We start from the raw sequence: 27,848 nt of genomic DNA, 5'->3' as shown, positions 1-27,848 counted from the left end.
TAGACTTAGTGAACGTGATAGACCGAAGTCCCCTACGGCTAAGTGGTCAGCGTGACGGATTGCCGTGCTACGGGCCCGGGTTCGATTCCCGGCTGGGTAGGGGATTTTCCCCGCTCAGGGACTGGGTGTTGTGTTGTCTTCATTATCATTTCATCCCCCTCTGGCGCGCAGGTCTCCCAATGTGGCGTCGAATGTAATAAGACCTGCACCAAGACTGCCGAACGTGTCCCGTAAGGAGCCTCCCGGCCCATGACGCCAAACGCTCATTTCCATTTACAGTCTGAAGTATAAGTTTCCTATTTGCAAGACTGATGTTCTAGGCAGCAAAAGGAGTAGAAGAAAATCATGTAAAAGAACAGACCAGTGTGATATACAAAAGAAATAAACCAGGTGTTAGCCCATAGATCAATCAGAGTAAAAATGAACAGAGTCTAACGAGATTATTAAATGCCACCAGGAATTCCGTTACTTTTAAAGCTGAGAGTTTTGAGTACGTCTGACGAAGCATTTCTGTAGAATGCAATTTATTGACTTTGCCTTAAGGAGAGATACTTTTCAGAACTTCATAAAGGGATCAATTCTTCCCGAAATTACGAATTACGATGCAATGTCCTTCGGACATGGCTGCATGTCCAAACGAACATTGCATTATACGTCTGAACAGCACATGCAGAGCAATATCGTATTTATCTGCCGACACCAGACAAGCGCCTTTGAAGTAACATGTCTCCCCTGTAGAGGAATTTACGTAATAGATGTATGAGTACAGGTTGTAGACATATGGTTGATGACAAATGGAACTTTGGGTCGTGCTCGGATAGTCTAATGGTAGGGCTACGCTCGCGATAAGAGGGAAATCCAGGTTCGAGTCCCGGGAGGGCTTGAATTTTCATTTTTGTCATTCCATTATACAACTTATGGTTGTTCATAGTCGCAACTGCGAATACACTTCGTATCTAGGGGAAGTGGTTAGCCATTGCCTCCTTCTATTACAGTTAACTGAGGATATTCGTGTCGTATGGATGACTGTGATCAGACTTCCTAGTGTCATGTTTGTGTTGCATGATGATGAAAGAAGGGAAAGGGTGAAACTGGTCTCGAATAGCACCACTGGCGCTGCCCAGTTTGTCGTCTATATATTAAGACGAACGGATCACCGCCAACAATGTAACACACTGCGGAGAGGTTTGGAATTTCAGCCAGAACACCGGTGTGCCGCCTGCGATCACTAATTCTACAACAGCGCCTGTCTACTTTGCGGCCATATAATGATGGTGAAAATTTCTCTCGCCACCAAGATTGGGACCAGTTGCCTCCGATCGACCGCCACCTTACTACCGAGTATTGGCAATCTCAGCTACCTTTCCCCCGTGCGGAGACAGGTAGGAAAGTAGGGAGGGAAACGCAACCTGACTCTTCTTGAATTTGCGAACAGCTGTAATACGCCTCGCCGAGTTCTCGTGAGCAGTCACTTTCACGCATGGCGCGAGTGACCTCGGATCGGACTAGCGGAGGTCGCCGCTTCGACCCGGCGCTGCGCACCTGTCCCCGCCACAGATAGCCTCGCTGCTGCTCTCAAGGTCACCAGCCGGCTTCTCTACAACATTCACCGTTGCTCTCGCATATTTAATGTCTGTTAGGGATACTGCTGCCCGTCAGCTGCGTGTTGTGCTCACCCTTTTGCATTGAGAGCGTCCTGTTCCCCTTGAGCATTTGTTCTAGTTTTATTCTTCAAAGTGTCCTTTACAGCTCAGTTCGCCAGGACTAAAGTATCGCAATGAGGTCTCTTCTTATTATTGCAGATTGATCTATATATCGTACGGCTTTTTAACACCTCGAGACAAATACATAAAGAGTGAGCATAATATTTACGTTATGAAATGTAGTAAAGAAGCATCTATCGAGTTTGAAGTTGTCGCAAGAAGTTTTCTGGCCTACTACTGTATGATACTGCCCACTTTTCTGTGATGTGTCTGATGGTCTCTGGTTTTCCGCAATCACGGAGAGGGGGTCATTGCTTACCCAAATTACATAAAAAAAATATGCACACCTACCGTGTTGCGTTTTAATTCTGTTTAGCACATATTTATATCTTACTCTGAGTAATTCGAGCCGGCCGGGATGGCCGAGTGGTCTAGGCGCTACAGTCTAGAACTGCGCGACCGCTATGGTCGCAGGTTCGAATCCTGCCTCAGGCATGGATGTGTGTGATGTCCTTAGGTTAGTTAGGTTTAAGTAGTTCTAAGTTCTAGGGGACTGATGACCACAGCTCAAAAATGGTTCAAATGGCTCTGAGCACTATGGTCATCAGTCCCCTTGAACTTAGAACTACTTGAACCTAACAAACCTAAGGACATCACACAACACCCAGCCATCACGAGGCAGAGAAAATCCCTGACCCCGCTGGGAATCGAACCCGGGAACCCGGGCGTGGGAAGCGAGAACGCTACCGCACGACCACGAGATGCGGGCATGACCACAGCAGTTGAGTCCCATTGTGCTCAGAGCCATTTGAACCATTTTTGAGTAATTTGATTTGGAGAAGTATGGCCGAGTATTGTCATTACAAGGCTAGTATTGAGGACTCAGAATATACGAATATTTTCCTCTCTAACTGCGTGTGGTGAAAAGTTGCTATTGCTTTACACGCAGACTTCTCACACAGCGTCTCTCGTCACCCAGGTGCCCCGGTGACAGGTGGGTTCTGCTGATCTTGAAAGGGTAAAGCCGACGGGTGTGAGGGAGTCGAGTGGATGCTGTCCAGACGCTAACATTCTCATAAGAGCGGGGGCTACACGCCCACAGGGGCCTGAAGGAGCAGCTAGGGCTAGGGATTCCGTTACTTCGCAGAAACTTAGTGAAAACACATTCTGACGGGCTACCAGCGAGGCGTGGGAAAGTTTTGTGTTCCCAGGCAGTCTTAGCGGGCAAATTCCCGCGTTTTGTGCAAAATCATAACTGTGATTCGCTTGCTCAGGGGATAGTTCCGTGACGTAGCACAATTGGCGCCAAGTATCTGCATTGGTAGAATAGTAGTGCTTCGGCAATAGAGTGGAATTTTCCGATGGTTTTCGAGTTGCTAATTGGAACGTTTAACCACGGCCACGGTCGTGGGGGCGGGATTGTTCTATGTTCGGCTTGTACGGGTGCTCTTGGGGAGTCGGCTCTCGGCTTTTGGTTGGAGTAGGTTACAAGACGGAGCTCGCGCTGCTCTGGACAGCATGCCTTCCGTTGGCTGTCTAATATACTTTTATTTAATTGAAACTGTTTGACGAAGTTGCTGAAGTTTCGAATTCAACGTAACTTTCCGAGTACAGTTGGCAGTTGAGCGTTCTGCGTACAAGCGGCCTATGTTGTCTGTCTTGAGCCGGCTAAAGTTGACTGTATCGGAGTTACTGTGTGACTTCGCTTGCTAAAATCAATCACTGTATCGTCAGTGATTGTGTAGCGAGCCTTCTTCATCTCCCTCAGAGGAGCATTTGTGTTGTTAGGAGGTCTTAAGTCTGGAACAACCAGACCAGGATAATTTGTTTCGAGCTATATTCGCGACATTATCATCACCACGTTTCTCGTGACAAGTCAAATACTGTTTTTTGGGAGACACACGGCAAATTATTATTTTGTTGTCCAGTCAGTTATAACGTCCATCCATTAGTAACGTTGAACTCATCTTCCACACGGATGAGTCGGTTATGGTTTGCATCGTCGACATCTTGATGGATTGGTGAATTTCTATTACCCACGATCTTTTTGTATTGGTTCCTGTGAGTATTTATGCGACGTACTTGAAGGGGTGGAATGTGGATTAGAACGGGCAGCCATTCTGTAAGTGTTGATCTGATAACGCTAGTAATCATTCAAATGGCGTTATTTAGTTGGCCATCTATCTTTTGTGGATATGGGCTGTTTGGCCTAACTAGGGCATAATATTCAGCAGTTGGGAAGACGAGACTCAGAGCACAAGAACATAGGGTAGATACTGGTTCTCCCCAGGATGTGCCACACAATTTTTTTTTTTTTGGAAGATGTAGTTTTTTGTTTTAAGTTTTTCGCTGTTTTTGAATGAGTCACTATGAAAGATAGAATTCTATCAAGGGTTACATCCAGGTACTTTGGTGTTTTATTAAGGGTGGATTTAGTGTTCTGAAAATTGTAGTATTATATATTGTTGCGTGGGTGTCACAGTTGGCGACAGAATTGCATGTCTCTGTCCGGTGCTGATAGTGGCCGCAGGGTACGTGGCAAACCCACTGGTGCATATCCATTGAGCCACGGATGCAGCAGCTCCGTATCATAAGCGCACTCTGCCGCCGTATTACAGAACAGCCAGAGGCAGCCAGTCAACTCACTTGCCGTGGCAACCTGTTCACAATGACACGATTGTTCATGCTTAGTACAGCGAGCCTCTTAGTTGTGGTCTTTGATAGCTGGAGTCTATTTCCTGGTACCTTAGCCGGCCGCGGTGGTCTCGCGGTTCTAGGCGCGCAGTCCGGAAACGCACGACTGCTACGGTCTGGTCGCAGGTTCGAATCCTGCCTCGGGCATGGATGTGTGTGATGTCCTTAGGTTAGTTAGGTTTAAGCAGTTCTAAATTCTAGGGGACTGATGACCTCAGCAGTTAAGTCCCATAGTGCTCAGAGCCATTTGAACCAACCTGGTACCTTATTTGTGATGAGTCTTCATATGCTTGGAGAGATAAAAGTTAAGTAACTATGTTTGTTCTGTTACCTTGTTCGCTAACCATCTCTGCTCCTACCCAGATTTGTTACAACGACAGTTATCGCACTACTCTGTACCCCACCTCTCCTTATCGTTGTGTGCAAAGTCGTACACAACAAATAAGTATGTTGATATTTTGTCTGGCGAGTTTATTATTTAGGCGGAAGCACGAAACATACCTTTTTGTGTCGTTTGGTTGGAGTCTCCATTTGTGAAAGTACTTTCCCACTACAACTAGCGCCTCCCTTAGGAATTCTTCTGACAGTTTAGTTGAGGTGCACAATGTTGCAAGTACCCATTCGTCGGGGTAGGCAAACTTCCTTGACTTGGTTTATGGTACGTCTTCAGTGTACAAGCTCAAGAGAAGTGGAGCATGGACTAATCCCTGTCGTAGGCCGATTTTTAACTTTGTTTGGGTGCTGACGCTGGATCCCATTACAACTTGGAACGGTCGGTCGTTTACCATATTGTCAATAAGGCGAGCGACTGGTTTGCAGGGAATTGTGTGAGGAAGCTTGTATATCATGCCTTCTTCTCCACGCCATGTCACAGATCGCTGGTAAGTCAATGAATGTAGCTGCAGTTTTATGTTTTCCTTGAGACCCTGCCTCGATGTAGATGCTGAGTGATAGAACATGGTTTGTGCAGCTTTGTTTTGGGTGTAATCCTAATTGTTTGACTGGGATTGCTTCAAGTCATCTTGTACTTTGTCTGTTATGAAGAAGCCATTCTCATAGCTAGCAGATCACAGATAAGAAGGTTATTGATCTGTAGCTCTTAGGGATATGAGCTGGTTTGCCATGTTTCAAAACAGTGATTATTTTAGGACTGAGCGTTTTAATTCGTTTGGTGTATTGTCGTTTTGCGTAATATCTGAGAAGAAATGAGTCACCCATGATTTCATATATTTCTCACAATTTATTAAGAATTCAGGGTGAATACTGATAAACTCCGGAGTTTCTCCTGGCTTAACTTGTCGAGACTTCTTCATAAGTGAAGGGACAGGTTTGTTCGATTCCTGTGGCTTCGGCTTTCAGGGTCCCGAGTTCCTGATTCACTTTGATTATATGTACTTTCCCTTGTGGTGCTCTGGGTGTCAGCAGTGGATGTGAAGCAAGGACATTTGGGTTAACTGTTGCATTATCCCTTTGTATGAGGGCCGCGCTTACTATTTTCCTTAATAACGTCCATGGTCGTCTACTCGATGTTAGAAAATTCAGGCATTCTACCGTTTTCACACACTTTGCCGCCTCGCCGAGTATAGAATGCAGACTACAGAGTTCGAAGCACACAGCAGTCTCTTCAACGTAGTAGCTTATCGCAGCTATCAGGCATGACAGCAGCCATCTACGGAATTCAGAGTCGCGCTACTAGTATCGTAACAAGGCGATACGGTCCGTACGAAAGCATAACATTTCTTAAACTGGCTGTTACACGAGTGCCGTTCAATAAGTAATGCAGCATTTTTTTAATCTGCCAGTTTCGGTTGAAAAAATTCAGAATTGCTTGTAGGATGTCGTGGAGTATTTCCACTTCAGCCCCTATAGTTTCAAGAAGTTCCAATAGGCGTCGGAGCTGTATGTACCCTTCAAAATTGCATTTGTAAAGGAGGTGCGTTCCAAACAGAGAGCTGTTACTGATTTTCCTTTGGCGGAAAACCACAGCATCACAGATAGTCATAGGCGCTTGCAGAATATCTACGGGGACCTAACAATGAACAAAAGCACGGTGAGTCGTTGGACGAGGCGCCTGTCATCATTGCAACAAGGTCGCGCAAGCCTGTCCGATCTCCCGCGTGCCGGCAGGCCTCACACATCTGTGGCTCCTGCAATGTCGGAACGTGCGGACACTCTCACTCGAGGTGGCCGGCGGACCACAGTCAAACGCCTCGCTGCACATCTCGACGCCTTTCTTGGTAGTGCTGACACACTCGTCCACCAGTTGCGGTACTCGAAGGTGTGTGCCCGCTGGATTCCTCGACGCCTAACAGGAGACCATTAAGAGACACGAAGGACCATCAGTGTGGTATTGCTTGCGCGTTACGAGGCAGAGCTTTATAATTTTTTGTTGAACATCGTTACAGGGGACGAAACGTGGGTTCATGACTTGGAACGGGAAACAAAACAATCCGTGGAGTGGCACCACCCACCTTTCCTCCGACGAAAAAGCCCAAAGCCGCACGCTCAACCGCTAAAGTCACGGCAGCGGCCTTCTGGGACTATGAAGATGTTATTTTGTTTGATGTCTTCCCTCATGGTGCAACTATCTACACGGAAGTATACTGTGTCACACTCAGGAAACTGTAGAAACGGCTTTTGTGAGTTCGTTAAAAAAAAGAACAAGAAAACGAATTTCTCCTTCTCCATGAGAAAGCAGAACCTCACGCAAGTCTGTGCACACGAGAGGAGCTCACAAAAGTTCATTGGACTCTACTTCATCCACGCTACAGCCCGGATCTCGCTCCTTCCGACTTACATGAGTTCGACCCAATGAAGGATGCAGTCCGCAGGGAGCAGTAAGTGGGTGATGGGAAGGTTATTGGTGCACCAAGACCTTGGCTCCGACGTCGATCAGCAGAGTGGTACGATGCGGACGCACAGGTCTTCCCAGTAAGATGGCGTAACCTTGTCGCACTGAACTGAGATTTTGATGAAAAATAACGTTTTGTAGACAAAAGAGACAGAGTAAAGTGCTGTATTGGAATCCTGAGTAAAACCAACTTGCTATCGAAAAAAAAACTTGTTGAATTAGTTATCGAGCGCTCCTCGTGAAACAGTCTTATTTACACCACGATCAGCTGGTTATGGTTGTCAGCCATTCAAGTGCGTACTCTTATACTCGTAAATTTACACCGACACCCTCGGCGAGTTTATACAAATCTACATCCGTCATTTTAATACAAAATCGCTGTTATAGCAAACACGAGCGAGAATAGTGTTCCATGTTTCTCAACGCTTTGAAATAACGTACTTCCGTATTGATATGCGTACATAAATATACAAACTCATAGTACAGGGCACAGATCGTAGTGCTGTACGGGTTGATGCGACACTCCAGTTTACAGTAGATAGCTGTTCCTGTTTCTGGACAGTGTATTAAATCTGCGTAGGACAAAGTTTTGTGCGATAATAAGAGTTTTTATGTTCATGTACGTATGACACTTCTGCAGTAATGTTATTTTAAAGTGTTGAGAAATATAGAACGTTATTCTCGCTCGTGTTTACTGTGACAGCGGATTTGTATTACAATGTCAGATGCACGTTTGTATACGCCCACAGAAGGTGACTGTGTGAAATAGCAATTATATGGCAGTCAAGGGAGGAAATAGAATTGTCCTTCGATAAATTTGTGCCTGTGGCACGCGAAATGAAACGACTTATTGCAACAGTGATGCTTCGACAGCTTAATTAGGTACCTTTGGAAGAAAGCGATATATTTTCGGTAAAACCTCACTGGGTAGTTGTTAAATACGGTAATTACCTCATATAGCTTTCAGAAATTTGATGAGGAATGAGTCAACATAATCTATTCGTTAAACATTGTAATTACAGATAATGACTGTCGCCAACTGACAGCAATAAGCGATAATTGCCATGTCCAACAAACACACGAAAGCTGTAGACCTTAATAAAATCTATTGCGTCAGTTTAGGACAACGGCATTGGAGAAAGAGAATGCGAGAGTTACGCTGCGTCGCTCGTTTACTCCGTGTTCGGATCAAGAGAATAAGATAAGAGCGACTAAGGCAGTATACAGGGAACAGCCAATTTTCCCTCGTTGACGGAACATTCCTGATAGAAGCTTCTGGTATTGTTTAAAATTATCCTCCACAATGCATTACACTTTGGCTTGTAGAGAATATAAGGACAGACAAGTAAGACTTATACACCCATTTTATTACTTTGGTCTATTCGAGATATCGAAACTAGATTTTCGACAAATGACAGTGCGAAGGGGTTTACGTAATTCTGATGTATGGTTATTATTCTTGACTGTTGTATTGAATGACGTATCGAAACATGTAGTTTTAAATGGAATATGTTTCTTTAACAGTATTCGAAAGCTCTTGAAAAGGTGACTACTATTACTTAACGCGTTTTTGACGTTGAAACTTTTCGCAAAACCCTACTAGAAATGTGCTAAACGTGAGTGTGAAGTCCATCGGAATTTGCCGTTGCGCTGTAAACACCACGTATTGGGGCTTTCATGTCAAGCCCCGTCATTTACATGAAGCAAGAATAGAGGCCTAGACGACTATCCTAGAACATATTCCGTCTTTACTTTATACGCCATAGATACAGGGTGAGCTACGATTGTTGCAAACGCAAATATACTGCCTGACGAAAATGGTGAAGCACCCAGAACGGGACGAAGAAATGAAATTAAGTTTTACGGTTTTAGAGGGAATATGATCGTTATTTCAATGATTACAATATGGAATTAAATTTACAAAGAACTTAGCAGTATGAGCGAACTAACCAGTATGACGTTTCACACCCTCTAGCCTGGATTGATGCACTGACTCTGTTGGAAAGGATGTCAGAAAGCCGTAGTATCCTTTGCTGAGCAAGCTGTCCCATAACTGTTGTAAGTTGTCTTTGGTATCCTGGATACTGGGACTGGTACGGAATTGTCATCCGACCTGTTAAAAAACATATTCTGTCGGGGACAGAAATAACGATCTTGACGCCTGGGAGTACCTCAACATCATGCAGGCACTCCACAGAGACGAGAGTCGTGTTTGGTTGAGCATTGTCCTGTTGCAAAATGTCACCACGGTACTGTCGCATGGAGATACCACATGAGGGACACAGGATATCTGTGACTTACCGTTGTGTCGACAGAGTTCCCTCAGGCACTATCAGCCCTGACCAGAACTCTTTATCGGTGGCTCCCCACATCATGACGAGAGCTGTTACATAGTTTTGCCTCTGCAAAACATTGGGAGAACGGGTCCTCCCCTAAAGTCGCCGCCATAATCGCCAATGATCGTCATCTGGGGTAGTGCAGAATGGCTATCCAGCGCTGTACACAACTCAGTACCGTTCATAAGCATTGATGAATAGAATTCGACGTTGTTAATAAGCAGTCTAAGCTTTCCAGTCATGACAACACTCAGAACGCAGCCTTTTGTGTTGCAGTATTAACAGTATCCTGGGATGGCAATTCCCTAGTTTGGCTGCTGTTAATCTCCGACCAATGGTGCGGGATGACACAGCATTTTGCGGAGGGTTCATTCTTGATCTCGGATGGGAGGTGCAGATGGTATGGGTTGCGGTGTGCTTGGTGCGCTATAAGGTGACTATCCCTCGTGGCAGTCAGACGCGGTCGACCGAAACCAGTTGGGATACTGTGACATCAGAAAGATTTACAACCTTCGATATTGCACCGTTCAGCTAGCTGTCCAAATGTAGACCCAAGACGAGGACCCATTCAAATTCTGTCACGTGCTGATAACGCTGTCTTTCACGAGTACGCAGCATCTTCGAGTGCCAGCCACTGTGGCCGAGCGGTTGTAGGCGCTTCAGTCCAGAACCGCGCTGCTGCTACGGTCGCACGTTCGAATCCTGCACCTTGTGTACCCTACACACGGTAAACAAGAAAAAACTATAATACACTTTGGTGGCCGTTCTCCCTGTCAAGGAAAGCTGCATCATTAATCATTTGCATACCCGCCGATGGTGTGTCTGTGTTACATTGACATCCGACAACGTCAGCCGAGTGCGTTACTTATCTTGTAAGGCAGTTTATGTGCAGACTTCCAGCGTACCAGAAGCGACTTAGACCAACCGTTTCACACATGTGTACGTACTCATGTTTAAGTGAAAACGTGGTACCTTAAACAAAGTCTGTCTCTTGGTACAACGACAGAGCTTAATGTGGGAGCTCCAATTGGTGGTGTTTGATCGAGACAGGTGACACACTGGACTCGCATTCGGGAGCACGAAGGTTCAAATCCGCTTTCGACTATCCAGATATACACTCCTGGAAATTGAAATAGGAACACCGTGAATTCATTGTCCCAGAAAGGGGAAACTTTATTGACACATTCCTGGGGTCAGATACATCACATGATCACACTGACAGAACCACAGGCACATAGACACAGGCAACAGAGCATGCACAAGGTCGGCACTAGTACAGTGTATATCCACCTTTCGCAGCAATGCAGGCTGCTATTCTCCCATGGAAACGATCGTAGAGATGCTGGATGTAGTCCTGTGGAACGGCTTGCCATGCCATTTCCACCTGGCGCCTCAGTTGGACCAGCGTTCGTGCTGGACGTGCACACCGCGTGAGACGACGCTTCTTCCAGTCCCAAACATGCTCAATGGGGGACAGATTCGGAGATCTTGCTGGCCAGGGTAGTTGACTTACACATTCTAGAACACGTTGGGTGGCACGGGATAAATGCGGACGTGCATTGTCCTGTTGGAACAGCAAGTTCCCTTGCCGGTATAGGAATGGTAAAACGATGGGTTCGATGACGGTTTGGATGTACCGTGCACTATTCAATGTCCCCTCGACGATCACCAGAGGTGTACGGCCAGTGTAGGAGATCGCTCCCCACACCATGATGCCGGCTGTTGGCCCTGTGTGCCTCGGTCGTATGCAGTCCTGATTGTGGCGCTCACCTGCACGGCGCCAACCACGCATACGACCATCATTGGCACCAAGGCAGAAGCGACTCTCATCGCTGAAGACGACACGTCTCCATTCGTCCCTCCATTCACGCCTGTCGCGACACCACTGGAGGCGGGCTGAAGGATGTTGGGGCGTGAGCGGAAGACGGCCTAACGGTGTGCGGGACCATAGCCCAGCTTCATGGAGACGGTTGCGAATGGTCATCGCCGATACCCCAGGAGCAACAGTGTCCCTAATTTGATGGGAAGTGGCGGTGCGGTCCCCTACGGCACTGCGTAGGATCCTACGGTCTTGGCGTGCATCCGTGCGTCGCTGCGGTCCGGTCCCAGGTCGACGGGCACGTGCACCTTCCGCCGACCACTGGCGACAACATCGATGTACTGTGGAGACCTCACGCCCCACGTGTTGAGCAATTCGGCGGTACGTCCACCCGGCCTCCCGCATGCCCACTATACGCCCTCGCTCAAAGTCCGTCAACTGCACATACGGTTCACGTCCACGCTGTCGCGGCATGCTACCAGTGTTAAAGACTGCGATGGAGCTCCGTATGCCACGGCAAACTGGCTGACACTGACTGCGGCGGTGCACAAATGCTGCGCAGCTAGCGCCATTCGACGGCCAACACCGCGGTTCCTGGTGTGTCCGTTGTGCCGTGCGTGTGATCATTGCTTTTACAGCCCTCTCGCAGTGTCCGGGGCAATTATGGTGGGTCTGACACACCGGGGTCAATGTGTTCTTTTTTCCATTTCCAGGAGTGTAGTTTTCCGTGATACATGTAAATCGCTCCAGGCAAATCTCGGGATAGCTCCTTTGAAAGGGAACGGCCGATTTTCTTCCCCATCGTTGAATCATTCCGTTCTTGTGCTCCGTCCGTAATGACATCGATGACGAACTCACGTTAAATTGTAATCTTTATTCCTCTTTTTTTGTCCATGTTTACACTGCAACAGCCGATTCCGGCCACCATGCCTTACAGTTTTACCATATTTCTGGGATACTTTCCGAAAAGTTAAAACTCGATTATCAGCAATTATTATATCAGTGTACTCGCGTTTTTGAAAACTGCTGTAACCGTTAAAAAGATACACTGATCAGCCAGAACATTATGACCGCCAAACTACTACCGATATAAACCAGTGCAGGTGCCACATGGCGAGGAATGACTACTAGTCAGACACATGCAGAGTGTGTATACTATTAGTGAGCGTTCTGTCCGTGTGTAGAAGGGCGAAGATGTGCGATCTATCTGAGTTCGACTGAGAGCAGACTGCGCTGGTCTGGAGGTTCAGCATGACCATTTCTGAAAGTGCACGACTTGTCAGTTGTTCGTGAAGTGCAGTGGTAAGTGTCTGCAACATGTGGCTAAAGCATTGGTGAAACCACGTCTAGATGTCGTGGGGTTGAACGGCCACCCCTAATCACAGATGTCGAACGTCGTAGACTGGGCAGACTAGTAACACAGGACAGGCGGCAAACGGCGGCGGAAGTGACATCAGACTTTAATGCTGTGTCTGAACACACAGTGCACGGAACTCTCCTAACGATGGGCCTCCGCAGCTGACGATCCATGCACGTGCCAGTGTTAACACCACGACATCGACAACCATGACTGATATGGGCATATAACCATCGGCATGGACGTTGCCGCAGTGGCAGAGCGTTGGATAGTCTGATGATTCCCGAGACCTTCTTCATCAAGCCGATGGGAGAGCGCGAATCCGTCGTCTTCCAGGAGAACAGCTCCTTGATACCTGTACTGCAGCACGGTGGCCGTGGCTCCTTTATGTTCTGCGAAACATTCATGTTGGCATCCATGAGTCCAGAGGAGCTTGTGCAAGGAGTATCGTACATTGGTTACAGACCACGTACACCCTTTGACGACGATCGTGTTTCCCGACGGCAGCTGTATTTTTCAACAAGATAATGCGCCGTGTCACAAGGCCTGTAGTGTGATGAAGTGGTTCGAGGAACACAGTGGCGAATTCCAATTGATGTGTTGCCGCCCCAACTCCCCAGATCTGAACCCGCTTGAACACATCTGGAATGTGATAGAACGTGGCGTCAGGCTCATCATCCCCCTTCGAGGAATTTACGGGAATCAGGTCACTTGCGCGTGCTGATGTGGTGCCAACTCTCTCCAGTGACCTACCAATGTCTCATTGCTTCCATTACCGCGACGCGTCGCCGCAGTTATCCGCGCCAAAGATGGACATACCGGCTATTAGGTAAGTGGTCATAATATTCTGGCTGATAAGTGTATATCGTTCTGTTTAAAAAATAATTCACATTCCAGTATCTCGGCAAGTACAATGGTTAAGGGGATTACATACAGGGTGTTACAGAAAGGTACGGCCAAACTTTCAGGAAACATTCCTCACACACAAAGAAAGAAAATATGTTATGCGGACATGTGTCCGGAAACGCTAACTTTCCATGTTAGAGCTCATTTTATTACTTCTCTTCAAATCACATTAATCATGGAATGGAAACACACAGCAACAGAACGTACCAGCGTGACTTCAAACACTTTGTTACAGGAAATGTTCAAAATGTCCTCCGTTAGCGAGGATACATGCATCCACCCTCCGTCGCATGGAATCCTTGAAGCGCTGATGCAGCTCTGGAGAATGGCGTATTGTATCACAGCCGTCCACAATACGAGCACGAAGAGTCTCTATATTTGGTACCGGGGTTGCGCAGACAAGAGCTTTCAAATGCCCCCATAAATGAAAGTCAACAGGGTTGAGGTCAGGAGAGCGCGGAGGCCACGGAATTGGTCCGCCTCTACCAATCCATCGGTCACCGAATCTGCTGTTGAGAAGCGTACGAACACTTACACTGAAATGTGCAGGAGCTCCATCGTGCATGAACCACATGTTGTGTCGTACTTGTAAAGGCACATGTTCTAGCAGCACAGGTAGACTATCCCGTATGAAATCATGATAACATGGGGCCCAGTCAAGACATCACCAACAATGCCTGCCCAAACGTTCACAGAAAATCTGTGTTGATGACGTGTTTGCACAATTGCGTGCGGATTCTCGTCAGCCCACACATGTTGAATGTGAAAATTTACAATTTGATCACGTTGGAATGAAGCCTCATCCGTAAAGAGAACATCTGCACTGAAATGAGGATTGTCACATTGTTGGATGAACCATTCGCAGAAGTGTACCCGTGGAGGCCAATCAGCTGCTGATAGTGCCTGCACACGCTGTACATGGTACGGAAACAACTGGTTCTCCCGTAGCACTCTCCATACAGTGAAGTGGTCAACGTTACCTTGTACAGCAGCAACTTCTCTGACGCTCACATTAGGGTTATCGTCAACTGCACGAAGAATTGCCTCGTCCATTGCATGTGTCCTCGTGGAATCGAGGAAGTACAGTACATACTGACAAAACTAAAATGAGCTCTAACATTGAAATTAAGCTTTTACGGACACATGTCCACATAACATCTTTTCTTTTATTTGTGTGAGGAATGTTTCCTGGAAGTTTGGCCGTACCTTATTGTAACACCCTGTACATGAAAAATTACGTGCTTATTTGCATACTATCATTTGCCGAAAACCACGCTTCTATTACCTCGAACCATTTACGAAACAAAAGGAGTGTTATATCTTACAGGATATGCCCTATATATGGAGATTGGTTATTCTTTCGACACAGTTTCAGCACGACTTCATAGTATGAACGATAAATATACAGCATTTTGACGCTCTTTTCATTTTCCTCATTGTTATACGAAATCTCTCTTCTTGCTCCAAGATTACCAAAGAAACGAATTTAAGCAAGGACAGTAAACACGAGCAGAGTGGCGTAAATGTCTCGGTTGCCGTAGTTCTGAGAACGGCCTGCCTAATAGAGGGTGATGCGTGTCATGGCCATTCAGTCGCTCGACTGACCGTAGGCGGCTTCCCGGCTGCCATTTACACTTCAGGCTTATAACATTTGCATAGCGGTACGTTCCCCGTTACTCATTTCATACTTCTCTTCTTTACCCTGGTGTTACCTGCTGATGGTTAGGTGGATGATGTAACACTGCCGGAATAGAGGAGGCTGAAATACATCGAGAGGGCGGATCATGGTTGTAAGTTCGTTAAAAGAAAGAACGAAGAAAACGTTTATACAATTTGAGAAATTTTTGTGTCAAAATTCAGAGACCGCAGTAATTTGTTGTGTTGTGCATTGGTTGACATCCCTGGTACTGAGTAAGAGCTGTTTCGGACGCATCTCTCCGATAGGAATCAATTACATTTGATATATCTTGTGTACTGGGTGTCGGCTTTGGGGCATATTTTAGGGATGTCGGAGGAGGACGAAAGTTGCAGAACGTGATAGGGAACCTATGTCCAGCAATACGGCAGTAAAAAGATGTAGGCCGTAGGTTCGTGTCTTCATCACTGAGGCATCTGTTTACACTGCAAATTGCTATGAAATTATCGGTAGGAAATGTTATGTTAATATCTTCTCATTCAATCTACAGCGTTTTTCTGGAGCGGCTTCCCTACCTATTCATTCTCATTTTTACAATCCTTAACTGATCGATATTCCTCACTGAATGCCTGTTGTTGATGTTTTATAGCTTCATATTTCCGACAGTGTTAATTTTCCTCAGTACCTGCCCATAAAGGTCTCCATCGTTTCAGTAGGGTTCTAATTTTAACTACCTTGCCCTATTTCCTTTCAGATAGCCTACCTATAAATCTGTAACAACCTCAAATAATACACGGATATGCGTCCTGTATGACGTTTGTTTCGTAGACTAGCTGTAATTTGCCAATATGCTTGCAATAAGATAAAGAAATGATGATGGCCTGACGCGCTAATATTGTTAGGCTCTTTGTAGAGTGACTTCACTTGTGACTCTGCAGAACTTTAAGCGGAGGTCGCTATATTTTTACATTACGTAGAGAATACTGCGTTACTTCTTCAGCCAAACTTCTTGTGAGCCGTAGAGTGGATTTTCATACTATTTTAATTCGATGGCATTCTCCTGCATTTAACTGTATAGTTTCTCTAAATCATGACGCTATCTTTCGTATTGTACCTTTTATCACACGTTCGTATCTCAGGATTGTGATCCAAACCTTCATGAGGAGAAACGGTGCAGGGGGGACATTTCTGTCACATAAAAGATCTTTTTCATCTCCTCTAAACACTCTAAAATTTTGTATACGTAGTTTTTTCTTTCTCTACATTGTTTTTCTAAAAAATAGAAAGAAATGTAATCAGTAACAACTGTTAAACCATTCCAGGCGAAAACGTTCATTCAGAGACTTAAGACACTGTACTCATTCCGCATATTTCAAAACATGAATCCAGTCTCACTTAAAGGGCTGTCTAGGTCCAAGAGTTTGGGCGAGAAGATTAAATAACAGTCTTCTGTATTTGCGGTTTATTCTGAGAAAACAAATTCGAGCTCCGGTGCATCTCTGATGGAATTGGAACAATTTCTTTGGGAGACATCGTGTTCAACTACTGGAGGATTTCTAAGCACCGATACGTATCGAGGCTGAATATTTTAGATGTCAAAAAGAACACCACACAACATTTTGTCGATGCTTATGTTTTTTGTTCAAATCCTGCAGATCGGAACGTCATTGGGACTTTAGGGATAATGCGAATTCGATTTTGTTGGGAAATAAATCCATCGCAGGTACACTGCACATCTTGAGCGAGTAATCTACTTTACACTGTACACTTTTAAACAATTGCACTGTCAAAAAGGTCAAACTTTCATATTGTTTGTTTGGCAGAAACTAAAAATAATTCCCAACTCTTGGACCTGACTAAGGTTTACCGGAGGATTTCTGTACCTGCAAGGCAAATGTCGGAAGTGGTAAACGGCTCTCAAATATTACCAATTAGGACTTCCCCTGTCTAAGTAGCAGCTCAACTGCTGTTTGGCTGGAAAATCACTGACTTTAGATGGATCATTACTCGAGCAGCCTAGATGATGAAAGATATTTTAAAAAATCGAGAGTTTAAGTTTATTCATTATGGATACTGTTGGACACAGCGACTGCATGTTAAATGTAAACTATAGCTGGCACTTTTTGAAATATTTCTTTATTTTTACTAACTAACTCTCGAGCCATTTCTCAGTCAACTTTAAATGAATCAGATGATTATGTAAATTTGACCTTCTGTATGCCATACTAGAACGTGAGCCTGAAATGACACGAAAACAAATTAGTGAACATAAAGTAATATTAAATAGCTACAGGTCGGTTTTACGAAACGGCTGAAACAGTCACTCGGTTCCATTTGTAGGTTACCTATCTAACGGCTTCCACGGGCAACAAAAATTTAAGTTTTACTGTTTCATATGATTATAGACTTGATTTAAAAATGTAAAATGCTGTCATAATCTACTCATTAATAGATACTATCGTACGTTAAAGCTTCAACACAATGAGACGAGTACTAAAGTGTACCCGTCTCGGAGCAACGTAACTCACAGCACGCATATTAACCAGACTATATTCATCCAGTGTCTGAGAATGAGAATACTTAGCGACTTCCACAAAACTTTACACATGATTTCAAACTTTTTCGAAGCTTTTCCGCACTGACGCGCCACCACAAAATGATGAAAAGAAAAAAAGTTTATCGCTTACTGTATTTTCGCGGTTCAGTAGAGCTTCGTCATCGGGAATGACGCTTTAATTCATTACTTCTCTACCAATAACTTTATATGTGCAACGCATTTTGTATATGATATCCACATATATTACTGAATTTACCTGGAAAAATTATGTCAGTGTTCGGCACGTAGTGAAGGAGATATGACGTTTTAAGAGTCGAGACGCGTGGAAAAATCTGTTTTCTTAAAACGGAGTGCAAATTACCCAGATTCCAATAAACTTTAAGCATAATTTCAACCCTTTTCTGAACGTTTTTTGTTATAGCCAGAGTATTGAAAGGATACAGCCCTACAGAGCATGGAAAGGAAAAAACATTGCCGGCGGGAGTGGCCGTGCGGTTCTAGGCGCTATAGTCTGGAACCGCGTGACCGCTGCGGTCGCAGGTTCGAATCCTGCCTCGAGCATGGATGTGCGTGTTGTCCTTACGTTAGTTAGGTTTAAGTAGTTCTAAGTTCTCGGGGACTGATGACCACAGCAGTTAAGTCCCATAGTGCTCAGAGCCATTTTTTTGAAAACGCATTATTTGCTATTGAAAACACTGTTGATCACAATTTATTTATTACGGTGACCGGTTTAGTTCACTACTGTGGTCATCTTCAGACCAATGAGTGAGAACCTCCTTCTGCCGGAGAAGCACTGCTTTTAGTAGTGATTCTCAAGCAGAAGGAGGTTCTTACTCATTGGCCTGAATATGACCACAGTAGTGGGCGAAACCGGTCACCGTAATAAATAAATAAATTGTGATCAAGACTGTTTTCAATAGTAAATATTTGTAACACATTGATCACTGTCACTCCCATAATGTATTGAAAAGTAAGAAAACACATTAATTCATTAAAAATGTGGTTGGACGTTTGAAGCTTTTTTATGCATTGGATTTCCGGCCGGTGTGGCCGACAGGTTCTAGGCGCTTCAGTCTGGAACCGCGCAACCGCTACGGTCGCAGGTTCGAATCCTGCCTCCTACGTGGATGTGTGTGATGTCCTTAGGTTAGTTAGGTTTAAGTAGTTCTAAGTTCTAGGGGACTGATGACCTCAGTTGTTGTCCCATAGTGCCCAGAGCCATTTGAGCCATTGGAGTTCAATGTTTTGGAGAGTCGGGGGTTCGGGAGGGCATACTGGTGTCATCTAATCGTGAGGTTCTGCGGAGGAATTTCGCTGTGATGACTATCGTTTTAGTGTATTGGGAACTGGATTTATGAGGCAATCGTGGAATCAGCGTACTAATGAGGAAACAGTGTGAGGTGGGTGGAAATGAGGTTGCGGGCTGGCCGAGACCTTGGCTGCTTGTCGGTTTCGTGCAGTCAGCCGCGCGACAAAAACGCCAGCGACCGCGAAAGCCACGAGCGGCACCGCTAGCTAGGTTTCTTGGCGTCTCCCGGCGCCGAGGCATCCCGGCGTGCGAAAGCTGCCCTGCCGTGTCTTCTCTTCTCTTTGCGACTGCCGTCGAATTTTCTTTTCTCTTCGCCGCGGCACGCCGAGCAATACGCCGGAGAAAGTTGGTGCGCGTCGCGTAACTGCGGGAGGCTCTGCGGGTTAGCGCTGCGAGAACTGCCTTCGACGGCCCAATTAACATCGCGGCCCGGCAGTGTGAGGAATGGCTCCGCTGATGGACGCGAGGGGGTGCGGCCGGCCGGAGTCGAAGGAAAAGGCGTTCCCGTCGGAGGAATGCAGGCGAGATGCCGCTCGCGGCTCGCCCTGGGCGGAATTCTGCGCACGCCTGCCGCACTCTTACCGCTAGGCGGGACCTTGAGCGGTCGGGTTCGACGCTCGGCTGGTGCGCTAAACAGGACCGCTTAACGGCTGCGAGGGAACCGGCGTCAGACCTGGCACGCCACGGGCTGACCAGCCATTTCCCACGCGTGCCACTCTCAGAGAGTCTACACCTTCACAGAGCAGCACTTAGTGGCTACTGATTTTACAGTAGACTGCACTGTCGCGAGTGAGTGTATAGTGGTAGTGTCGTTAGTAAAACATAAATATTTTGTTCAAAAATTTAAAATTCAAGGTAAGATCGCAAGTCGGACAACGTGTTTCGAGACCTGGCTCTCATCTTCTGGCAAAGTCTGTATTACTAAACGGTTGAAGCGATCACCAGGTCGCAGTCGCTGGTCGCCTATCTAACGCCTTACAGAAGCAATAAAAATTTAATTTTCAGTGTTTCATATACTTGTCGGTCCGCCTCGGTAGCTGCGGGGCCAGTGCAGCAGTTAGCAATGGCAGTTTTTTTCGATTTCCGTCCGGGCCGGAGAAAAATTGTTCACATGTGTGTGAATTCCTAAGGGACCAAACTGCTTAGGTCATCGGTCCCTAGGCTTGAACACTACTTAAACTAACTTATGCTGAGTATAACACACACACTCATGCCAGAGGGAGCACTCGAACCTCCGGCTGGGGGAGCTGCGAAGTCCGTGACAGGACGCCTCAAACCGCTTGGCTACTGCGCGCGGCCCGGATGTTGTGTTGTCCTCATCTTAGTATTGTAATTTTGTATGAGTCATCAGTCACTTGACTGGTTAGATGCGGCCCGCCGCTAATTCATACGTATCGTGTGCCAACTTTGTCATATCAGGGCAGCAGTTGCAACCAACAACTTCAATTATTTCCTGGTTCTATCCGAGTCTCTATTTTCCTCTACAGTTTTTACCTCTAACTCGCTTGTATGGCACCACGTGACTAGTCAAGGCCTACGTAACGTCATACCAGGATACGGCTTGTCCGTCATGAATCTCCTGAATTGTAAAAAACTGTCGTACTGTTGAGATGGATGAATGGGCACGTAAACCACTGTATATAATCCATCTCTAAAGGGAAAGATGATACGACAATTCAGAAATATATATATATTTGTGCCGGGCCGAAACTCGAACTCGGGACCTTTGCCTTTCGCGGGCACCGAGTTCGAGTCTCGGTCCGGCACACAGTTTTAATCTGCAGGAAGTTTCGTTACTTAAACCTAACTAACCTAAGGACGTCACACACTTCCATGTCCGAGGCTGGATAGGAGCCTACGACCGTAGCGATCGCACGGTTCCAGACTGAGCGCCTAGAACCGCTCGGCCACACTGGCCAGCACCCTTGTTTTACTCTTATTTATGTCCACCATATAATCTTTTCTCACGACACAATCCACTTCCCTTGCCAACTCTGACACAGTCATTATGTTGTCTCCTCTACTTCTTCAATTTCTTCTTCTTCTGCAGTTCAAGGTTTACGCAAAAGTGCCTGTTCCGTCTTCTCTCTTCACGACCGCCCTGCCCTGGGGATTCCCTCTTCTTGAATTGTAATTACGTTTCCAAATTTGTCCTTAGTTAACTTTCCTGCTAAAACATAGCTCATTTTTAATGTACATAAACGCAGTACATTGCCTATGGACAAGATAAAGAAGCCAAATGTATCTGATGCCACGATTGATGGATAATTTTGGGAGCCTCTCACGTCTTATCAATGCCTAGTGGCAATGGTACCTACCATTATGATCAAGGACGGACTCGTACAATGAATAGTAGAGATGACGGTTGCAAGACTTAAATTACTCTCGAGGATGCTGGGAAAGAATGGGGTACCTGTAAAGTGACTTGCATGCAAGGCGCTAATGGAATCTAGTTTAAGTGCTGTTGGGTATCCAGCGATGTGGTGCAGCTCTAAAACACTGGACTCGCATTGGGAGGACAGAGGCTCAAATGTCCGTTCAGCCATCCAGATCGAGGTTTTTCCTAATTTTCTTCAATTTTTTAAGCTGGATGCTGAGGTGTTTCCACACGGTTCAATCATGCCTGTACAGACATCAGTTTGGTTACCAGAAAATGTCGTGTTCAAATGACGATGCAATGACTTTGGCAGCATTTATGCTTGTTTTACGAAATAAAAACGAAAGAGGGAACCTGACGTGTGGAGTAAAGAGTTGTGAAAGAAACGAAAATATTATTTCCATATTAACTATTCTGGCTTTGCTGTTTTCAGTCTCTTGTTCTCCGTATAGTACTATATTCCTCGGCTTGTCCAACATTACAGAACAGTCTTTGTACAGAATGTAATTTCACAGGACCAAATAAAAATTAAATCAAGTCACTGACGAGTGCTTGCACAAGCCTCCCTATTCTTGGTACGCACGCTCAGGCATGCACACCCATGAACGCTTGCACAAACATACATAATTGAAATTCGATCATCAATTTGCTTGTACAGTCCTGATGTTTCCGGCAATTTATCCTGCACACTCTCAAGCATGTTTGCGCAAGCACGCTCGCTGTGTATAGAACCATCCCAGTTTCTGGCAGCAGCTATTCAAAGAACATGGTACAACCATGTAATGTCACAATGTTCAGCTTAGTAGTCACTACAGTGGGTAGCTAACTCTGCTTCCCACTTCCCAAGTTTGCTGATAAGTGCATCGCTGTACATTCACTAAACTAATTTTGTGAATAATCGATCCGATTGCTAAAAACTTATTTAATTTGCTTACGTGGTGTGAGAACTTTTTCTTAAGTAGAGCGATCATTCATCAATTCATTAGATAGATGCAGAGCAGCAACGCTCTCCAAACATGTCACATAGACGTTTGGAAGGTTTAGCATTACGAAAGAACTGCGTGGAAGGAACCCAGTATTTACTAGCTAAGCTAATTTTTGTTTCTACTCATGCTAATTTACACATATCTCTAATGTGAATTGAGTATAATCCGCATGGAATATATGAATAAGGGGCTTGATGCACATAGTTTTTCCTTTCTACGATAGATATATAATGTTTTAAACCATGTCATTTTAGGGTTTAATGTGTAGTAAGTACGAGGTCATTTGAGACGGAATGTAAGCTCGTATTGCACAAGGACGAGGCAATTTATATGTCCCATCTTTTCGAATGAACTGTTTCGGTATTGATCTTGATTGGTTTAGCAAACAACAGCATATTAAAGCCTTAATGCTTGAGCATTAACCAGCAAACGAAAATTTTGTTTCACAGCTTTAACAGTGTGCTGGAGAGGTACACAAAGCTCGTTTGGATTCCCATTCCGGCACCCAGTTTTATTGTGCCAAGAAATTAAATAACTGCGGACATTCCGCTGCAGAGTACATGTTAGATTCTGGAGGTGAGAAGAATACGTTCATCTGGAAAAATAGTGGCCAAACATCGGTTCAACTTTTGAAGATCAGATTTCTGTCGTCAGGGATTTGAGAAATTAGTGACAGGTTCTTGTAGCTGCTTACGTAAGCCTGTCCAAAATGGTGCTCTTGTCATATTACATGGTAGTGTCTTAGCCAACAGCATTTCCACACACCGGAAAATCTTTATCGTTAATTACGTATTACATTACGCACTGTCTGTGGATCATCAGACAATCCGCAGACGAGGTTTCAGACTTATTTGAAAACTTAATTGACTACAAGAACACTACAAAAGTGGTAACTTTCCTCAGAGGAAGCCTTCGGTCTAATACAGCTGCTTTACCGAGTCAGCTGTGTCCGTCAGATGTCCAGCTGCTGTTGGTCCAGATGAATAAAAAAACAAGATCCGAAGCAATTTTTGGTAAACAAGAAGTGTTTGATAGTTTTTGGTGGCTACATTTCATTTTTAGTTTATTGTTGTACCTGCTGAATGGTTCCAGCAACATCATGTGTGTTTAAACGTAGCCCTTTTCTGCGAGAATTTAAATAAAAATGTGTGTTTCAAATATGTAAGATGAGAAAGGTAGGTCCGGATAAGCCACTGAAAAAAACTGATAGATGCACAAAATAAAACATGAAATGTTTCATATAGCACGGTCACGAAGACAGAGAATTAGTTCATTTTCCGAAAAATCCAATTAACGGTTACTTTTATTTAATTGTTAGCCAAGGATATATTTACGTAGTTACTTAAGGCAATTCCATCAAACAGATCTTAGACATAACTTATACTGACAATAAGTAATGATCGAGTTTCTCACTGGTCCCTATTTCCGGTACTACTGCCTTCCTCATACATTTCGCGTATAATAAAGTTGAGTGCGTGATGTAATAGGAACATAAAATAATTGTACAGGAAACTGGAATGATGAACCACAGACCCAGCAGCAGTTTCAGACAGTCGCTATAATTCTTTTTGATACTATTCACCCCCAGAACTTTGTTATGGCATGAGGCACATTTTTCTGGGTTCATTTCCTCTACATATTCACGAAATAAATACGCCGTTCTGTTAAATTTTTTGGAATCTGACTGACAGACTGCTAGTTAAATGCTCTAGACGTACGTGTTTGATGTGAAAGTAGTCCGGTTTATAATCATATTGTTACTGTTAAAGATTCTTCAATTACGACTTCGAATGGTTTCCTGAAATGACTTTAAGAGAACTACGTGATTCTGCATTCAGTAAATCCCTGTGAAATTATGCAGCTACGCTGCAGCTGTCTTTTAAATGGCATCGACGACACCAGATCCTCAGGCTCTCACCATCCATTTCCTTTATCACACCTTTAGAGGTATGTAGTGCCTGTATTTCAGAGTCTTGTGATAGTTGCGCTTAAAACTAGTTTCCATTTATTTTCTCGAGTATATGCTTCTGTAATATGGTAGCAATGGAAAATTTAGTCGATACAAAGAATGCCCCATACGTATACAGTGATTTCAAACAGTGAATTCTCTGCAGATAGTCACAGTTACCGATAGTGAAATTTCGCGTGTTAGCGTACTATGACGAATGAATTATGATATTCAACGAATTTCCTTCCTGCAGTAACAGAAAGCTAAAATAAGGACTGCAATTCGTGCAGTTTCCATGCAGTCTACAACATGGCAGAAGAGTGATACAAAAGCATTTCAGAAACTACTCTCCATTGCACACAACCGTGATGAGAACACAACCTGTTGCATGCTACGTCGTACCGCAGAGTAAAAAAGAGAAAGTGGAACTCAGTGTTGGTGGTAAGTATGTTACACAACGAAAATACTTTGATATCACCACTTGGAGCAAAACACGGTTTCCTCTCTTTTGCCCTCACCTTCGCGAGTTTCGGTGCAGTAGTGCCGTTATGAGTGGGTATTGTGCTTTCTAGGCGATGTACGTCAGAAGTTAAATGCATGATCATAGATACGACCATATTAAAAATTTCCCAAGAAAGTTTACAAGACCGATATCTCGGTTTTAAATTTATCTTTGTATGAGACGGTCTGTTTTAGTATGTGCAGTTTTATCTGCAGTTTGCTGAGATGTTCATGCAGATGTAGAACTAAGGTACGAGTCTTGTAAATATTCAACCCAAATAACTATTCCTTTTGTTTCTGTTGATGTAACTTTTAAAACAAAATAACTGTTCCAAATATAAACGAACCCCACTGATATTTGTACACTGGTCCCATAATTTTGTAGGTGAAAGGAAAAAAACTGTGTGTGAATCAAAGCGGTGACCTCGCCGTATTTGATTACCAAACAAACATGAAGAAGCTAAATCAATGGGTTACAAAGTTTCCAGAACTGTCGACATAACTAAAAATTCTGTGCTAAAGTAGGCAACTTTGCTTAGGTACTTCATTTTCTTAATGTTCGGACGGAGATGTTGAGATAGTGCGCTATATGAAGTATAGAAGAAAGAGTGATGATAGAACTGATTGCGTCGTTGAGCACTTGCTCAACTATAGAACTTGTAGGTAGGGAAAAAGCAACGTCTCTACACCTAAGTCCACATGTACTCCACAAGCGACTGTACAGTGAATGCAGAGGCTACATGGCACCAATTTTACCAATTCTGTTTTCTTCTGCAAGCTGAGGAAGGGAAAAATGACAATCTGTATCTCTCTGAACGCACCCTGATCTTATTTATCTTACTCTCATGGCCGCTACGCGAGATATAATAGTAGCACGGTATTCTTCGAATACAGTTTCTCTAATTGATCCAATAGGGCTTCGCGACAACTACGTCATCTTTCTTACAAAGATTCCCATTTAAGTTCACCGAGCATTTCCGTTACACTTTTGTATGAGCTATAGACACCTTTTACGATCCTAACATCGCGCTCGTGAATCCGTTCGATTGTTGCCGTGCCAATTTGATAAGGACTCCGAACATTGCATCAGTACTCTAGAATTGGTCGCACTGTCAGTTCCCTTTACAGATGCAATGGATTTCCACAGACCCCATCCACTACAACTAAGACTTCTATTCGCCTAATGCTGATTTTACGAGATCGTTTCATTTCGTATCACTTCTTACTTTTACCTGATATACTTACACGATGTGAAATTTTGAAGATGTTCAGCACTAATCTCGTAACCAGATATAATGGGTTATTTCTCTTTATTACAAACATTGTATTAAATTTATCTACATTTAAAGGGAGTTGCCATTCATTACACAAAACTGAATTTTACTCCAAGTTTTTTGCAACTCCTAACGTTAGCCCGACGACGACGCCCCACTGTACGCACCAGAATCGTAAGCGAGCCATCTTACAGTGCTGCTAATCCTATCTGATAGAACGGTTTTGTATATTATTGATATTATAGGGCCTATTACGGCTCCAGGGGGCACACCCCATATTATCTTCCTTTCTACGGAACATTCGTAGCCCAGTATACAACGCTTCCGAAGAAATTGCCAAATTGTTCATCTATACTGGTTTACGAAAATAACGGAAAATATAAATGGTGAAGAACGGATGGAGCTTGGAATCTCAGAAGGAAACGAGCGGTTAACTATCTTTACGTAATCCTACGCCAGGTTCCAGGAGTCGGCTTCTATTGCAGATGTCACCCTTCCAGTTTAGCTCTCGACATTATCAAGCACTGAGTCCTAAGTCTGCCACATAAGGTGGGATACAGGAGCGGTTGACTAGGGCGACCGCATGACGGTACGGTAACTGTGGGGCGGATGGTACGGGAACACTGGCGCAGGCCCCGGCTGGCGGCTTGGACTCACCGAGGGCGGCAACTGCGAGCAGCAGCCGCAGCAGCAGCTTGCACGTGTGGGCCTCCATCTCCGGCCTGCCTGTCTCTCTGGTCACAACTGAGCGCCGCCTCCCGTGTCGACCGCTCTTGTAGGACAAGTTGGAGGAACACAGCCCCCACTCCGCCCCCCTCCCCCTCCTCCCTCCACCCGCGACCTACTAGCCACACCGCCGACGTCGGCTCGCGGCTCTCTCCACCTGCGAGCAGCCGCAGGTAAACAAACTGTCCACGCTGATTACGCCGATGGACCTTCCGTATCCGCGCGCACAGCGTGCCCAACGGGCGATCTGGCTCTGGGAGGAGAGCTGAAACCATTTCGTGACGGGAGCCACCAGTTACCGTACCGTCACGCAGTCGCCCTAGCCACCCGCTCTGTATGCCAACGTATGTGGCAAACTTAGGACTCAGTGCTTGACAATGTGGAGAGCTAAACTAGAAGGGTGAGACCGACTCCTGGACCTCAGTGACCTTTCACTGTAGGATTCGAGCTATTCAGTTACCGTACCGTCACGCAGTCGCCACCCGCTCTGTATGCCAACGTATGTGGCAAACTTAGGACTCAGTGCTTGATAATGTGGAGAGCTAAACTAGATCGGTGAAACCGACTCCTGGACCTCAGTGACCTTTCACTGTAGGATTAGAGCTATTCAGTGGAATCTAACCGTGGAACACATCGCTGTCTTCAGTGCAAAGACTATTTGACACAGCTGTACTCCCTAGGCTATGGTGTGCAACATATTTCATCTCTAAATAATTACTGCAGTATGAATTACCCTTAAAGCTGCTTATTGTCGTCAAGCCTCGGTCACCCTCCACACTTTACCGCCACATATCCCTCCACTTCAGATGCATCAGGATTTTTCGTATAAATCGATTTCATCTTTTCTACATCTACATGTATACTCTGC

General features: G+C 45.0%; 1 protein-coding gene across 1 annotated transcript in view; it reads right to left on the bottom strand.

The window, feature by feature from the left end:
* LOC126354108 (protein Skeletor, isoforms D/E-like) overlaps window positions 1–26,997 on the bottom strand; it is a 291,002-nt gene extending 264,005 nt beyond the window's left edge. The window contains exon 1 of the mRNA XM_050003501.1: window positions 26,912–26,997. Coding sequence (XP_049859458.1) covers window positions 26,912–26,969 — 58 coding nt within the window. The 5' untranslated portion in view covers window positions 26,970–26,997. The remainder of the gene's footprint in view (window positions 1–26,911) is intronic.
* Between the last annotated feature and the right edge of the window lie 851 nt (window positions 26,998–27,848).

Source organism: Schistocerca gregaria, chromosome 3 (genome assembly GCF_023897955.1).
Source record: "Schistocerca gregaria isolate iqSchGreg1 chromosome 3, iqSchGreg1.2, whole genome shotgun sequence".
Taxonomy (NCBI): Eukaryota; Metazoa; Arthropoda; class Insecta; order Orthoptera; family Acrididae; genus Schistocerca; species Schistocerca gregaria.
This window is presented reverse-complemented; position numbering and strand designations above follow the sequence as displayed.